This window comes from Chiloscyllium punctatum, chromosome 1 (genome assembly GCF_047496795.1).
Source record: "Chiloscyllium punctatum isolate Juve2018m chromosome 1, sChiPun1.3, whole genome shotgun sequence".
Taxonomy (NCBI): domain Eukaryota; kingdom Metazoa; phylum Chordata; class Chondrichthyes; order Orectolobiformes; family Hemiscylliidae; genus Chiloscyllium; species Chiloscyllium punctatum.
The window spans coordinates 83,901,229-83,918,803 of record NC_092739.1 but is presented as its reverse complement, the minus strand read 5'-3'; the positions used below and the strand labels follow the sequence as shown (position 1 = coordinate 83,918,803).

The window sequence follows — 17,575 nt, the reverse complement described above, 5'->3', positions numbered from 1 at the left end:
ACGTGTTTTCTTCCAGGTCACACACTACCCTGAGTTAGAAATATTACACCATTCCTTCATCCTGGAAGTCCCTCTGTTACATGGAAGGAATTACCATCACCACATGGATGGTAGAGGTTGAAGGTGGTGGCTCACTACCATCTTCTTGTACGGAACAAGGGACAGGATGCTGCTCACATCCCCGAATAATTACTTCTTTAAAAAATTCTTGGCAACATAGAAAATGCAGCATTATCAACTCTATTGAATGGCACTGCACAAGTAGCAGTACATTTGATAAAATATCAACAGCAAAGATTCAAAAAATTAACATTCTAAGTGAAGCATTAATACCACTGAAATTAAATGAGCCAAGCATTTATTTTTTTTAACATTGTCAAAGAACTTACATGCACATCAGTTCTGTCAGCTATCCACTTTGCAAGCTGCTCAGCTGCAAATCCAATTCGCTGCAGGTCAAAGGTGTCAGCTCTCTTAGGCTTGCCTTTTGGTGGAAAATGCATGAATGTTGGGGCAGAATTCATGTTTAACTGCAAAAGAAAGAAAGTGCCTGGAAATGTTAATTATCTCCCTCAATTTGTGCATATCACATTGTCGTATTTCAAACATGGAAAATCTTTTTAGATAGCAAAACAGCTTTAGATCATCATATAAGTTGCAAAGATACCATAGAATGAGTGAAATTCATCTACACAAGAAATGAAAAAAGTGATCCAAAGCAAAACAGCATTTGTTTTTTCACTATACCAGCTTTGATTTTCCACTAACAAAAACATATTGTCCAAACTGTTAACTTCAAACTAACTGGATGAGACCAAGGAATTAGTTTCCATAAATCATCTGAACTATTGTTTGATGAGTTTCGGTGGATAGAAGATAGAATACAGTGAAAAATCATTTGAGAATTTGATACAAGCCTGTTGTGTTGCTTGCATCAACAAATTTACACCTAAATTTAATCTATGACTTTTATAGGAAAGATGTTGATAATGATGTAGATAAGTGAAAATCGTAATCCCTTAACTTCAGTAAATCTCAATACTTAACTATTCTGCTACTTAAAATATTCTGAGACTTGTACTAGGTGTAATCTTAAAACACAAAGCTAACAACACGAGACTGAGATCACTATGCCTCCCAAATCATTTTTCCTGCATTATTAATGTGTTGAAAGGATAGTTTCATCTTCCACTTTTGCTAAATTAATAAGATAAACCATTGGGTTCAAATCACCAATGGACTTGATAAGTCGGACTGCATAGTCTCTATTTTAACTTCTACTTCCACCCATGACTCTTCACCAAAGGACAGCTGCGGTTTACTCTCACACAGATCCCCAATAGCTACGTCTCTGCTTCCAGCACCAACCCTTAATGCAATCCTATCTTCTACTTTGAACAAAAGGTCTTCTTACCATTGTATGCTACAGTTCATGGCAACATCATACCTATGTGTTCTGACTCTAATTAAATGGTCATTTTTATCTGAATCAACTATTGTTCAGTCAACAGTCAAAACTCCAGGCTCCATATCAAGATGCCCAGCAACTACGTTTTTTTGAAAAAAAAAGGATCTACAATTTCACCTTCATCTTTAACTCAGATTAGCTTATTTTTGTATCCCTCATTCACAACACTGCAAATGAGAAAACATTACCAACAAGATTCACTATTTGTAAACTTGGCTATAATAAAAATCAGAATCAAAATAATTCACATATTTACATGAAAATGTGTTCCAAATTAAAAAGGTACATTTCTCTTCATTGCTATTAAATATTGGAGTTGGGAGGTCATGTTGCATCTAGACAGGACATTGGCTAGGCCACTTGTGGAATACTGCGTTCAATTCTGGTCTCTCTTCTATAGGAAAGATGTTGTGAAACTTGAAAAGATTCAGAAAAGAATTAAAAGAATGTTGCCAGGGTTGTAGGGTTTGCGCTTTAAAGAGAAGCTGAACACACTGGGGCTATTTTCCCTGAAGTGTCGGAGGCTGAGGGATGACCTTATCTAAGTTGATAAAAATCATGAGTGACATGAATATGGTGAATAGCCAAAGTCTTTTCCGCAGGATAAGGGAATCCAAAACTAGAGGCCACAGGTTTAAGGTGAGAGGGAAAAGACTTAAAAGGGACTTAAGGGGGAACATTTTCAAGCAGAGGGTGGCACATGTATGGAATGAGCTGTCAGAGGAAGTGGTAGAGGCTGGTACAATTACAAAATTTAGAAGGCATCTGGATGGGTGCATGAATAGGAAGGGTTTAGAGGTACATAGGTGAAATGTTGGCAAATGGGACTCGACTAATTTAGGATATCTGGTCAGCATAAAAGAGTTGGATTGAAGGGTCTGTATCCATGCTGTTCAGCTCTATCATTCTATCACTGATACAAAGGTCTGTTATGTCATCATAAGCACACATATCACTCCTGTGACAGAATGTGAAATTCTAAAGGTCTGTAATTCAACCTCTGGAATGAATGATCTTTCACTTGCTCCCTCTGAAACCATGTCATTAGCAACTGCTTTCCATCTAAGCTCTTCAGAGACAGTCATTACCCAAACTGCACATTCCTAGAAAAACCCATTCACAGCAGACCTGACGGCACAGATTTTCCAGAGATTCTGTTACTAAATATGCTCATTAGTCTAGTCTGCTACAGCAAAAATGTTGCAACAGCAGTAAAATTGCTTAATTTATCATCACTGACCTAACCCTATCTTCAGCTTTCCATTCCATTTAATAGCACCAAACTTCTGCTTAACAGTTATTTCATTTTAAATGTGTATTCTCTCTTCTCTCCTCTGTTGCAGCTTTCCCTTGTTTTTACAGCATGTCAGGGATGCCCATAATGGAGCACAAAATGGCTGGTGCCTTCCGTGGCTAAAGGAACAGAATAGGGCTGGCAGGAACATTTCAAGATTGCTGAATGTGATTAGACATATATAATAACATTAAACATTTGATTAATATAGTAGAACAGTAGCAATTCTGCAAAGACATGGATAATAACATTTCATATTCGATAATAATAGCAGCTCAAGGTTGCAGCTGATACATAGATAGGAACATTTCACACTAATTTGTTGTTTAATCACGAATTATAATTATAGATCTGAATTGGTTACAGAAAAACATTGAAGGAAAAGATTCAAACCAGTTTCAGACAATAAAAGCAACCCCCTTTGTTGTTATAGGGAGGAATGAATACAGAGATTAGCAGGCAATGGAATGTGGATTGAGTGAACACATTAAGACACAACATGATAGCTAAAAGAATTCTAATATTAGGTATTACCACATAACTTTCTTGAAACTAATCAAAAATCAATATTCTTTTGTATTCATTACACTGAAGCATTTTAAAGGTCCTGAAGTGATAGGCAAGTCTTCAATTAATTGACAGTTAACACAGGGCAGCTGGCAAATGTTAAGCCTCAAGAAGAGAGATAAGAGTCTGGAAAACATCACAAAGGACCAGGGGTGGAACACAAGCTTGCCCTTCTTTTTGTTGTTTTGCTGAAGCAAAATTAAATTGTATAAGAGCCAATACATGAACATAGATGGACAACTCAGCTCTGCTGACTAATAGTAATCAAAGGGGGTAAGGGGGAGGCATACACTCTGAGTATAAACTGTATAAGTTAAGACATTCTGAAACTTTGTTTGTGTGTCTTTTTAGCTATGCTATAATTGACAGGTAAATCGCAATAAAGGTCACCTGAATCTGCCCCGTGACTCGAACTCTGATTGAAAATATGAGAACTAACACAGCAGTAGCTTCTTTTCCTATTTTCCTTGTGTCTAATTATATGGCTGATTGTACAGTACTCTGTTCTCGTTGGTACTATTTCCACATCAAGGGTCGGAATGTCACATGGACTAGTATTACTTCTTATTCAGAAAACTATAATTGACCCCTTTAAGATTAACTAGGAGAAAGTGAGGACTGCAGATGCTGGAGATCAGAGCTGAAAAATTTGTTGCTAGAAAAGCACAGCAGGTCAGGCAGTATCCAAGGAACAGGGGAATCGACGTTTCGGGCATAAGCCCTTCTTCGTTCCTGAAGAAGGGCTTATGCCCGAAACCTCAATTCTCCTGCTCCTTGGATGCTTCCTGACCTGCTGCGCTTTTCCAGCAACACATTTTTCAGCCCTTTAAAATTAACGCCAACTTTTGAACATTATTAAAATTAGCATTAAAATTAATATTTAGTTTCCTATCTAATTAAACATACCAAACAATCTGGCTGACAAGAATTCTTAACATGGAAGTCGAAGTGGGTACCTGACAAGTTCAGCTCATCATTGGCTGCAAGGAGCCTTCATGTTGTTCAGCATCAAACAACATCTCAGGGAGTGATCCTTGGCTACCAGTCACATGCAATCCTTGTGCATGGACACTGGTATGTGTGATTTGCCAATCCTCATGATCAGAATGACAATGGAGCATTTAATATTGTAATCCCCATAACCGATACGGAGTACAGATACGATGCTGCCCATGCTTCATCTAGGGCCCATGGTGGAACAGACTATAGGGCTACTGAGGATGCAGCTCCATTGTTTGGAAAGATCTGGGGGCAGTAGGGTCTTCCCTACAGAGTATGCTGCATCACCCTGACTTGCTCTGCGCAATTGGATCAGGCAACAGGGTGATGCGCAGGATGCTAAGGATCTGGCAGGATGCAAGCAGTCCTCCTGGAAAAAGATGATAACACTGGAGAAGAAAAAAACATTTTTGTCAACTGGGAAGAAATCATTTTTTCTTCAAATAATACAGCTAAGCCCATAACTCTATTAAGAGATACAAACTTTTTTTGCTGGTCCACCGCCTATTGTTTTCTCCAGAGAGTTCAAATCAAAGATAAACATTTGAGTAAATGGAATAAGTGTAAAGTTTCATTGTACAAAATACAATTGGAGTGCTACTCATTATCCAGACTAGTGGTTAAAGTTATTAAGTAATTACCTATGGTCAGAGTTGACGTATTCCTAGATAATGATTTGACTGCAGTGAGTTATAACTTCAGCTACAAAATCCCCCTGGAATACCCCCCCTCCCCTCCTCCGCCGTGCTGCAGATAAAGCCCGAGGGAAGTTAGAGAGATGGAACACAAAAAAATTCCAGATATTTTTCCACTGAGTGTCGTGAATAGAGAGTTAGTTAAAGAAAGTCCATAGTCAGAGTTTAAAGTAACACAACAGACAGACGTTAGAGTAGCTGAAATACTCCTTAAGGACAATGATAATTCAAAGGAAATATTTGCCATTTCTTCATGATTTGAGGCTCAGAAAAAAGACCCAGTAAACAAACTTGCACAGGCAGCTCAAACTGAAATGGAGGCTGAAGGAATTCCACAATGCTACTAAGAATGGAGACCTGATGGGGAAGTGGATACACCCTTATTCTGGTTTTGTGACAATCTAATTTTTAGAAGTTTTTCTTTTAATGACAATTACAATCTAAATAGGGTTCTATTTTTGTATCTAAAGTCTTCCAGGGCAGAATCAACAATCTAGGAATAAATCAGTTGAAGTCTATTGCATAACATCCACAAACACAGACAGCTTTGGCGCGATTTCATTAAAACTCTCAAAGCCAGAATTAAAGCATATTGTCATTAATATCCAAAGAAGTGGGGAAAAGGGTAAGATTTCTTAATGTTTCTTGCTACCAGAGTTTCCCCAAATGAATCTACAGGATTTAGTCCCTTTGAAATAATCTATGACCATGAGATGAAATGTCCATTAAAATTGACTAAAGAAATGTGCTTGAAGCGAAAGATGCATCCTCAATGTTGGATCATGAGTCCATGTTTCTTAAAAGAGACTCAGAATTGCACATAAAGTAGCACTAAAGCATTTAAAAACCTTATGCAAAAATGAAAGAATAGGCAGGCCTGCACGTAGAATATTTCACCAAGAGACTAAGTACTGCTACAATTGCCTTTGCAGGGTGAACTTCTGAAAGTAAAATTCAACGGTCAATGAGTATCTGATGGATACTCTGATCATCGGAAGAAGAATCAGCTATGTCATATAAACATTTTGACACAATATCATTGCAAGGAAGGAGCAAGAATGTCAGGTTGTTAGGGTAATAGAGGATGACATAAATGGTAAGAGTGAAATTGGAGGAGAGGTAGCGAGTTCACCAAGCAAACCTCCCTTAATTCAACTGACCAACAGAAATACTGAGACAGTTAGTGTGTTTTTGTGTTTAGAGGAAGGCCAGTGGGAAGATCCAGTAAGATTATTTCAAAAGTATAAGAAAATCTGTAAATATATACCTCAAAGCAACACAGAAAAGACTTAACCCATACTATAATCTGTTAAAATTAGAGAGGCAAAGAACTATTCCGAAAAGTCACTATTTAAAGTAAAAATTAACAACTTCATTTTTTAAAGTCCAAGAGAAAATAATTAATTATCAATTATTTACAACTCCTCTCTTGAACCTATCTTCTACCTTCCCCTCGACAATGAAAGTCCGATAAAACCCCCTCATTAAGATGTACCAAAAAAATTCAAATTTCAAAATTAGCCAGCTGTCGAACCTTGTCTTTGTATCTTCCTCTGTAGATTTGCTCTCCAGGTCAGTGTTGATGTTTTTCCTCGGTGAAAACTCTTTCTCTAGACAGGTACCTCTCAAAGTTATTACGAGCAGCCAGCATCTGTTGTTCTTTTGGCAGTTCTCCTCCAACTATTCAATATTCACGAGTCTTATACCCCAAAGCATCTGATTGTTTCTTTGGTCTTAATATTGTTAAAATACGAAATTCAAACTTGATTGGAGTTTAGTATCTTGGGGCATAATGTAAACTGATTGGCTGAATTTGAATTTGTTCATAGCAACCCAGGTACTGCTAGCTGCTGGACACAATGTTACATTTTAATTCTCCAGCATTCTGTGCTTCTGTAAGTCCTTGCTAGCTTTCAACTCTCTGAAAGGTACAGTACACCCCTTACACCTTCATAACAACTCACCTCTTAAGAAAAAATGAACCATCATAATGAAAATATGGCTTTTATTCTTTCAACACATTACCATAACATTCAGATAACCTTAAACTAAGTTCACCTTAACTTCTTCGCATTTACCTGTTTCTGTGTGTATGTGTGTGCATATAGAAATATATATACACACACACCATATATATAAAAATATTAAATACAAATCTCATCTAAACTTCATCAGTTAAATCCATAATAATGTATCTACAATTACATTCTTCTGACCCGCAACATGTACGATTTTAAAATTAAAAGTCTGTAACATAAGACTCCAAAGAAATAATCTCATTTGTTCTTAGAATGCTTTAAGGACAAGAATAAGTGGATTGTGATCCATGCCCACAACCATCTCTGTCTCATTGTTTGTGACATACAATTAAAATGTTGTAAGGCCAGTACCAAACTCAACAGTTCTTTTTTGATCGTGGAGTATTTCCTCTGATGGATGTTGAGCTTCTTCGAAAAGCAACCAACTAGCAGTTCAATCGCACCCTCATCTTCCTGTAGGAATACAGCTCCAAATCCTATGTCACTAGCATTGATGGCGAATTTAAAAGGTCTTGAAAAGTTTAATGTAGCTAAAATTCGTTTGGTGGTCAATATTGCTTTCAAATGGTCGAATGCCTCCTGGCAACTTTCTGTTCAACAAAGCTTTGTGTTCTTCTTCAGCAAATCAGTTAACAGTGCCACTACACTGCTGAAAAATGGAACAAACATCCAATAGAGTTTGCCAAGTCCAAAGAGTTGAAGCACCTCTTTCTTCGAGGTTGGTGGTGGAAATTCCTTGATGGCCTTCATCTTTGTGTTCCGTGGGGTCAACCTTCCATGACCAACGTTATGTCCCAAGAACCTCACCTCTGCTTTTGCGAATTCAGTTTTATTTAAGTTCATTACCAGTTTTGCTTCTTGTAGTTGTTCAAGGAGCTGTGCAAACTATACCATATGATCTTTCCAGTACTTACATAGGATCACTACATCATCCAAGTAGACTGCACAGTTTGTTAACCCAGCCAATCTCTGTTCATGAGTCTTTGGAATGTGGCGGGTGCATTCTTCATTCTAAAGGGTATCACTTTAAACTGATATAGCCCATTTGGGGTTACAAACGCAGAAATTTCTTTCACCATCTCTGATAAAGTTACCTGCCAGTAAACATGCATTAAGTTCAACTTGGTGACGTAAGTGGCTTGTCCGACTCTCTTGATACAGTCCTCCAATCTCAGAATTGGATGTGAGGCCAATTTTGTTATGGCGTTGACCTTCCGATATTCCAAGCAGAATCAGTGAGTTTGGGAACTAAAACGATAGGCAAACACCAGGTGCTCTGGCTTGGTTTAATTGGCCTCCACGTCCTGCTGGACCTGTCTGGCTTTAAAAGGATTCAGCCAAGAGGGCTGTTGTGTTATCGGAGCAGTATTCCATACATCTACTTCATGTACAATAGCATTAGTCCTCCCCATCTGATTCTTAGAGATGTCCTTATACTGCAATAACAGACCTTTCAACTGCATTCTATGCTCCTGAGACAGATAGGTTAGTAAACTATCCTACTCCTCAAGGACTTCACTTTTTGATCTATTTTGAGGCACATCAAAATCCATATCATCTGGATTTGATTCCTCACTCTGCAGGGCAGTAACTAACACCAGTTTCTCCAGTTGTCTCTAGTATAATGTGGTTTCAACATGTTCACATGACATACCAGATACCTTTTTTTTTCTAATTGGCATCTTTACCTGATAGTTCACCTGACTCGACCTTTTCTCAATTTGATAGGGACCACTAAACCTGGCTTTGAAGGGATGTCCTATCACTGGTAACAGTACCAATACATCATCCTCGAGAGAAAACATCTGAGTCTCAGAGCTTTTATCTGCCACATGCTTCATTCGATGCTGTGCCCTCTTTAGGTGCTGTTTAGTCTACTCTATTTAATCTCTCCCTCACCTCTGATACATAATCTAAGGGTGAGACCTCTGACGTTGGTCCTGACATTTTTTTCTTTAATTAGTTTCAAAGGGCCTCTCACTTCATGTCCAAATATTGACTCGAAGGAAGTGAACTGAGTAGATTCATTTGGGGCACCTCTAATGGCAAACAATAAGAATGGGATACCTTTCTCTCAATCATTCGGGTAATCCTGACAGTATGCTCTCAATATGGTCTTCAAGGTCTGCTGCCACCTTTCTAAAGCTTCCTGGGATTCACTATGATATGCATTGGATTTAAAGTGCTGTGTACCTAAGCTACCCATAACTTCCTTGAGAAAGTCTATAGCCTTAAAAATTGTCCCTAAACATTGAGACTAAAATGTAATGTTGAATTATAAATCATATTTGCTGCACACTAGAAAATAGAAGGCAGGGAGAGTAAGGCAATTAAGAACATTTGCCTTAACATCAGTGAATCTGTAAACAGGACACTGAGTGATAACATACACAGCCATTCCTTTGTGAAATTAATAACAGTGTTTGATTCTGACCTCGAAACGAAACTATGCATCAATTAATTTCTCTCCCGAATTATTGTCCTTCACTGATATCTGTCTAGTTCAGAATATGCAGAGCTTTTGTTAACTTCTTGTACAAAGAAAGCCTGCACATGATAGTACAGCTTTCGTAAATTTTTGTATAAAGGAAGCCTGTTTGTGATAGTACAACAGAGTAGACTGCCAGGGCTCTTGAAAGAAGAGTGATATCCTACTCTCCTGGGTTATTAGAAATTGGCTTATAGATGTCAGTGTTACGTTGTAACTGATGCTATTAGTAAATGAAGGGGATGACTAAAATTAAACTAAACTGTAAGAGATTTTTTTTGTTTCAGACTACCAAAAGTACAATCTCCAGGACGAACTTAGACAGACTTAAAGGTTGAATTCACAAGGGATTCCCTGGGCAGTCTCAAATCTGTACTGTATCATCCTTAAACAGCATAGCAGTAACATTTGATCCTTGGTCCAACTGAATCTGAGTAGCCCATACCACATAAAAAAAGCTTCTAACTCCTCTACTATCCTTTTTGCCTTAATACTCTGTAATAGAATTGCCTCCAAAAATCTGGTGGACACCTCCATTATGGTTAACAAATACTCGTTTCTACTTTTAGTTCTCAGGAGGGGACCTACACAATCAATTAAAACTTGCGTGAAAGGTTCTTCAAATATGGAAATCGGCAACAAAGGGGCTGGTTTTATTACTGCCTATGGCTTACCTCCCATTTGGCATGTATGACATGTACGGCAAAAGTTAACCACATCCTTGTGCATTCCAGGCCAATAAAATGGTTTTGTGCCTTAGCCTGAGACTTTCATATCCCTAGATGACATCGTACACATAGTTCATGTGCTCTCTGTAACACTTTCAGCAACATGCTACTGGCAACACAATCTAGTGTGCTTCCGCCCATTTCCCCTCTGCACTCACCTGCAGTGGTCTCCATTTCCATCTTAGGATTCTATATTTGAAATGATAACCTGCCAAAATATTCTCTGCCTCCTTTTCGGAGTACACATCCACATACATCTTTTATCATCTTGTCTTGCTGTTGCAAGTCCCTTAGCCTTACAGGAAGCAAATCTTAGCAGGACATATACACTTAATGGTAAGGTCCTAGGGAGTGTTGCTGAACAAAGAGACCTTGGAGTGCAGGTTCATAGCTCCTTGAGAGTGGAGTTGCAGATAAATAGGATAGTGAAGTAGGCGTTTGGTATACTTTTTCTTTATTGGTCATAGTATTGAGTACAGGAGTTGGGAGGTCATGTTGCGGCTGTACTGGATATTGGTCAGGCTACTGTTGGAAGATTGCAATTCTGATCTCCATCCGATGGGAAAGATTTTGTGAAAGGGTTCAGAAAAGATTAGCAAGGATGTTGCCAGGGTTGGAGGAATTGAGCTATCGAGAGGTTGAATAGGCTAGAGCTGTTTTCCCTGAAGCATTGGAGGCTGAGGGGTGACCTTATAAAATCATGAAGGACATGGATAGGATAAATAGACAAAGTCTTTTCCCTGAGGTGGGGGAGCCCAGAACTAGAGGGCATAGGTTTAGGGTGAGAGGGGAAAGATATAAAAGAGACCTAAGGGACAACTTTTTTCACAGAGGGTGGTATGTGTATGGAATGAGCTGCTGAGGAAGTGGTGGAGGCTGGTTCACTTACAATATTTAAAAGGCATCTGGATGGGTATATGAATAGGGCGGGTTTGTAGGGATATGGGCCGGGTGCTGGCAGGTGGGACTAGATTGGGTTGAGATATCTGGTTGGCATGGACAAGTTGGACCAAAAAGGTCTGTTTCCGTGCTGTACATCTTGATGACTTCTGTCTGACCCTCTGCCTGTTCAGGTTTTTCCTGCACCATTGCATCAAACAGGGTGTCTGCGAACTGAACCTCAACTCCTTCATCTTTCTGTTTAGTTTTTGTGTCATGCTATGACTTATGAGACTGGGATCTGGGTACTACATGCTCTGCGCAAATACCAGGATATTTCTGTTTTAACTCCTCAGTTACTTGCTCTTCCTTGGGCTTCTCCACAACAAGGGGTGTCACTCCCACCTTGGACCTTGCCAAATCATTCTCAAGAAAAAGTGAACTCCTGAAACTGACTCACTGTCAATCACTCCCACTGTAACATCCCCAGTCTTGAGTTAGCACTCCAGCCTTATCTTACATAGGATAACACTAAATTTCTGCCCATCTATCCTACAAATTACCACACTTTCGGGTAACAGATCAGAAAAAGTGCACATTCACTCATTCCTTACTATCAGCAACTGGTTAGATCCTGTATCTCTCAAAATTATAACTCCGCGTCCTTCTTCCCCTGTTCTTTGAGTAAATTTTACCCACAGAAGTGAATTGTTTTGTACAGATCAAGTACCAACTCCATACCCAGCCACTACCCAGGCTGTGCACTCTCCTCCAGCTCCTCGGCTCTTCTTGGGGTCTCCTTTATTACCTTGACCATCACCACTGGCTTACCTTCTTTTACCACAGTGCCTTTCTTTAACAACCAGCACTGTGACTTTACATGCCCCACTTTTTTTTTTAAAACAGTGAAAACATCTTTTCCCTGTGCCCTTCTGAAATCATTGGCATTGTAATTTTCTGTGTCCCACTATAATCACAGTGAAAATACCTGAGGCCTTTCACCTTCTATCCACCCTCCACCTTCTGTCCACCCTCTTGGGCTTCTTTAATCTGTGGTAAACTCTTACCAGTGTTCTCTACTCTTTCTTTCATAGTGTGGGACCTCCCCTTCTGCCAACTTCTATTCCTCACAGGATGAAATTCTGGTCGGAAGCTGTCTTATGCACCAACACATACTCATCTGCTAATTCTGCTGCCCTTCTCACTTCCTGAGCTTTCTGTTCCTCCACATGATTTCTGGAAGTGATGGAAGTAAACTCCTCCAGCAGAATAATCTCTTGTAGAGCCTTAAAGGTCTTATCTATTTTTAAAGTATGGACCCATCTATTAAAATGACTATGTTTAATTCTTACGAACTCAACACAAATCTGACCTGGTTCCTTCTTCATGTTTCTGAATCGTTGTCTGTATGCTTCTGGTACCAATTCATAAGCACTTAAAATAGTCTCTTTAACCTCTTCATAATCTCTTAATCCCTCATCCTACAGTGCAGCAAATACCTCACCTAGCTTTGCCTACCAGTTTAGTCTGAAGTGGCATTACCCATAAATCCTTAGGCCACTCCATCTGCCGAGCCAGTTTTTTAAAAAATGAAATAAAAAAGGCTTCAACATCTTTCTCATCAAAATGTGTCAGAGTTTTGAAATATTGGATTCATTGGTCTTAATATTCTCAAAATACCAAATTCAAACTAGATTGGAGTTTAGTATCTTGGGGCATAATTTTAATTGATTGGCCGAATGTGAATGTGTTTTTGTCTCATGGTACTGCCAGCTGCAGGACCAAACATTACATTGTAAGTTCTCTAGCACTCTGTATACTTCTATAAATGCTTGCAAGCTTTCAAATCTCTTAAAGGTACAGTACTCCTTACACCTTCATAACATTAAAGACAAAGAAACTTTGGGGAAAAAAATCTTGTGTTCACTAGAGCATTTGAAGCTGAAGGATGACCTGGTTCAAGTACATAAAATTATGAAAGACATGGATGGGGTGAATACTTGGAGTCTTTTCTCCAAGGGTGGAAATGTCAAATACTAGTGAGCACAAATTTTAAATTCAAAGGAGACATACAAAGCAAGTTTTTTTTATATGCAGAGGGTGATAGGTGTCTGAAACATGCTGCCAGGGGAGATATTAGAAGCAAATATAATAGCAACGTCTAAGAGGCATTCAGACACAGGAACATGCAGGGAACTGAGGGATATGGATTATGTGCAGGCAGATGGGGTTAGTTAAGAATGGCATCATGGTGAGCACAGACATGGTAAACTGAAGGGCCTGTTTCTGTGCTGTACTAACCTATACTTACCTAGGATATATCACAGGACAAGGGAAAGTTTTGGCAAAAACAGTGAAAGTGATGGCTCTGACAGAATTCTGTGTTTCAGAATCTAAATTTTAAAAATCAGATTCTTAGAAATTTGTGCGTTTTACAAGAACTTGGTGCTCAACTTCAGCACATTACTTGTATCTTTAACAGATTTATTACGGAAACAGTCAAATGTTATGGTCAGCAGAATCTTAAGATCCTTTCAGAGACTGAAGACAATTCAAATAAATGAACCAGTGTTGGCTGGTTTAAACAAACTTTCAAAAATAACAATTTATGCTGGTGCCTTGGGGTAAAGAGCATTCTTATAGAAAATGATGAGTAAGAAATAGAGAAGCCGTGGCCAAATCAAATGAAATACTCCAGTGTGGAAAAAGCAACTTCAATCCTGAAGCCTATATCCAACTTGGCTACAATGAAACATTAGAGTATGAACATAATCCAATAATGTTCACGGAAAAGTTTAAAACTCAAAACACAAGACTGTTCAAATGGAGTCTATTGATTCAACCATTCAATGTAAAGATCATTCACTTTGCTGGTAAAGACAAGATGGTCGCAAATGCCCTGTCCTGAATGTAAGATGACAAAACATGTTTAAGATTGAAAAGATGATAAAAAAAATTCTCCAAGTCTTGGTATAAGGGGAGAGGAAGGATGAATGGAGCTAAGCCTCATATATACATTTTTGAAATGGTGTTTCATCTCTCCTGAGGGTAGAAACACGTAAAGACAAAATCTTCTAGCTTCATTTATTTTTGGACTGGGGACTAAAAAAGGAAAACACCGCATTAAACCATGGAGACTATGCAGACAGATGGCATTTGAGACATTATGTTTGCTCAAGCATATTGAGCAAAACTCACAGTGCAGTCTTTTCTTAACATAGTGAGAGTAAAATCATACAGAACAAAGCCACTGGGTTCTAAAACCGGGGTCAATTTATTGACAACAACATTCGATCACCTTGTGATCATAGCTTGTGTCGGGCTAATGGAGCTGAAACATAGAACCTGCAAACACAAAGCAACAAAATGTTTTCTTTTTGTTTCTCTCTTGTGCAGATGTACCAGAAAATCGCCAGTAACTCAATCATCTTTCTTTGAAAACCTCCTGCTAAAGGAGGAACAAAACACCTTCAGAGACATTGAAAGGATGAATTCTCAATATCAATGAAAGACTGAATATCAGTGTGCAAACAACCTTATGTTAATATCGAAGAATTTAAAAAGAAGCAAAAGAAAAGCCATCGAATCTTGTGTCCAGTCTCGTGCTATTGAACCGTATATTTGTTTTTCCTTTCATATCCGTGTCTTGCCCATCTTTGCATATCTGGCTATTTGTGAATAGAGCAAGTTAAGGTGTGGCAAAATTGTAGAGTAAAATGTTAGAAATTAAATGTTCCTTTTTGCCACTGATCAAAGATACATTGTTCACAACAAATATTCATTTTCTTGTTAAATACAGAAGCCTGGTGAGTGATTTCTTTTAACTGGAGTTCATCATTAAGTGATAGGGACTTTGGATAGTTTGAGTAAAGTTAACATTTATGATCACTCCAGGAATAGTTGATTTGATTTCCAGTGCATTATTTAAATTCGTAACTAGCAATACACTTCCTAACGTACACTGGTATGTGCAATGGAGCTGCACCATCAATGTGCCTTGAGAGATATTTCCATTTGGTTCCTCTTCTCAGGTCCCAGATAAAGGGCAACTCCTGGTTGGCAACACTTTACCCGGTACTTAGCAGGGCTTTAAAAATGGTGCCAGCTCTGAGAATCCTGGGAGTTCCTCGAAGTTGCAAGCTCTTCTGCCTCTGGTGAAATTGAAGATAGGATTAGCAGGGCACCACAGAGGCATGATGCAAAGCTAATGAGGTGAGTTGCAGAAAATAGTGAGAAACCTCACGAGGGTACATAGATTGAAACCTGCAATGAAACTCCTGAAATTGAAACTTTGCCAACTTCTGGTAAAATTCATCCCAACTCCTGATATCCCAAAGCACATTACTGTAAAATTACAAATGCACACAATGGTAAGAAAAATGAAATTTGAAGCATTTCTATTAGATTCTACTGCTAATACTTATAGTCCATAAATTGCTGCCTTATGCTGTGTGCTGCTTTCAGATTACTTTTTCTCATTTATATAGGGGGTATTGGTGTCAGTGGTTAGCACAGCATTTTTATTGCTCTTCTCTGAATGTCCTGTAAAAGGTGGGGAGCACAATTATCACACGTAGGCTATTGGAAAGTACAACATTTAGTCACATGCTGGAATTTAGTCATATACTAAAACCTCCCTGATATATTTGTAATTTTTAAAACCATTCTTCTTTTCATTAAAGTTATTTTCAGAATAATTAAACTTTAAAGGTGCCTTATCAAGCAAAGAACAGTCGCATAGATCAAAAATGAAGAACCATGGACTCTAGGTTCAAAATCAGTGTTAAAAGCTAGATATGAGAAAGTGCGTTTAGTCACCATTCATAATTTATCCAATTAGTCAAAAGGCATGCTCATAGAAAAATGTAACAGAAACTTAAGGAAGTAAAAATAAACAAATTCTCCAGGATCGAGGGCTCTCGTGTGGGTTTCCACAAGGGGTGCATCCAAAGATTGTGAATGAATTAATCATAAATGTTCAAGCTTTCCCAGATTCTAGAAGAATATCAATGGATTTTCAGGGAATGGGAACATAAAGATCTCCTGGCCAGTTAGTCTGCCATCAGTCATCATGAAAATAACAGAATTTATGAGTAAGGATGCACCTTTGTAGAGGAGTTGTAGATGATTCAAAACTTGGAAATTTGGAAGCACTATGAAATGGAGGAGGGCAGCATACTTCAAAAGGATTCAAACAAGCTGGTGGAGTAGGCAAACAAGTTACAGTTGAAGTTCAATGTAGAAGACTGAGAGATGATACATTTAAGTCACCAATACCCAGTATAACTGAAACACAAATGTTCTACTCTTATGTTGAAGTCACCTCACAATAAATCGTAATATTTTATTAGCATTCCTGGTCATTTGATGTACCTGATGCTAACCTGCAATTCATGCACTAGGACAACGAGACCTCACCTTCCCTTATAGCTCTGCATTATCTTGCAATTTGGATAATTTATTTTATTCTTTCTGCAAAAATGGATAAGTTCACATTTTCTCACATTATTCTCCATTTGTCACATCTTTGCCTACTCACTGAACTGATCTATATCCCTTTGTAGACTCCTTATGTCCTCTTCACAACTCACTTTGCTATCTTTTGTCACCATTACATTTAGCTTCAATATCTTTGATCACTTCATTCAAATCCTTTACAGGAATTGTAAAGGATTTGAGACCCCAGCACCAATCCCTGTGGCAGACCCATTGTGACATCCTGTCAGCCTGAAAAAGGCCCATTTATTCCTAATCTCTGCTTCTTGTTAGCAAGCCAATCTTCTGTCCATGCCAACATGCCATTGCCTCCACCATGAGCTTTTATCTTCTACAATGATCTTTGTACGGTATGTTATCAAATGCTTTCGAGAAATATACTCCAAAATATCCATTGGTTCCCTTTTATCCACAGCACAAGCTATTTCTTCTCAGGACTCCAATAAGTTTGGGGTGGCCTGGTGGCTCAGTGGTTAGCACTGCTGCCTTGCAGCGCCAGGGACCTGGGTTCGATTCCAGCCTCAGGCGACTGCCGGCGTGAAGTTTTCACATTCTCCCAGTGTCTTCATGGATGTCCTCCGGGTGATCCAAATACGTGCAGGTCAGGTGGATTGGCCATGCGAAACTGCCCATACTGATAGGTGCATTAGTAGGGAGTAGGGGAATGGGTCTGGGTGGTTACTCTTTGGAGGATCGGTGTGGACTTGTTCGGCCCGTTTCCGCACAATAGGGAATCTAATCTAATCAAAGTTAGTTATACACAATTTCCCTTTCACAAACCACATTGATTCTCCCTGATCACCTGAACTCACCTAAGTGCCCAGTAATAACATATTTAATCACAGCTCCTAACATTTTCTCTATGATTAATTTTAATCTAATTTGCTTGGGTAATTTTCTGCTCTCTGCCCCCTCCCTTTCT

The 17,575-nt window shown here is 38.7% G+C and overlaps 1 protein-coding gene across 2 annotated transcripts in view; it reads right to left on the bottom strand.

The window, feature by feature from the left end:
• Positions 1-17,575, bottom strand: part of tusc3 (tumor suppressor candidate 3) — a 387,960-nt gene that overhangs the window by 243,851 nt on the left and 126,534 nt on the right. For both annotated transcript variants that reach the window (XM_072569980.1, XM_072569989.1), the window contains exon 4: positions 390-530. In XM_072569980.1, the coding sequence (XP_072426081.1) occupies positions 390-530 (141 nt within the window). The remainder of the gene's footprint in view (positions 1-389; positions 531-17,575) is intronic.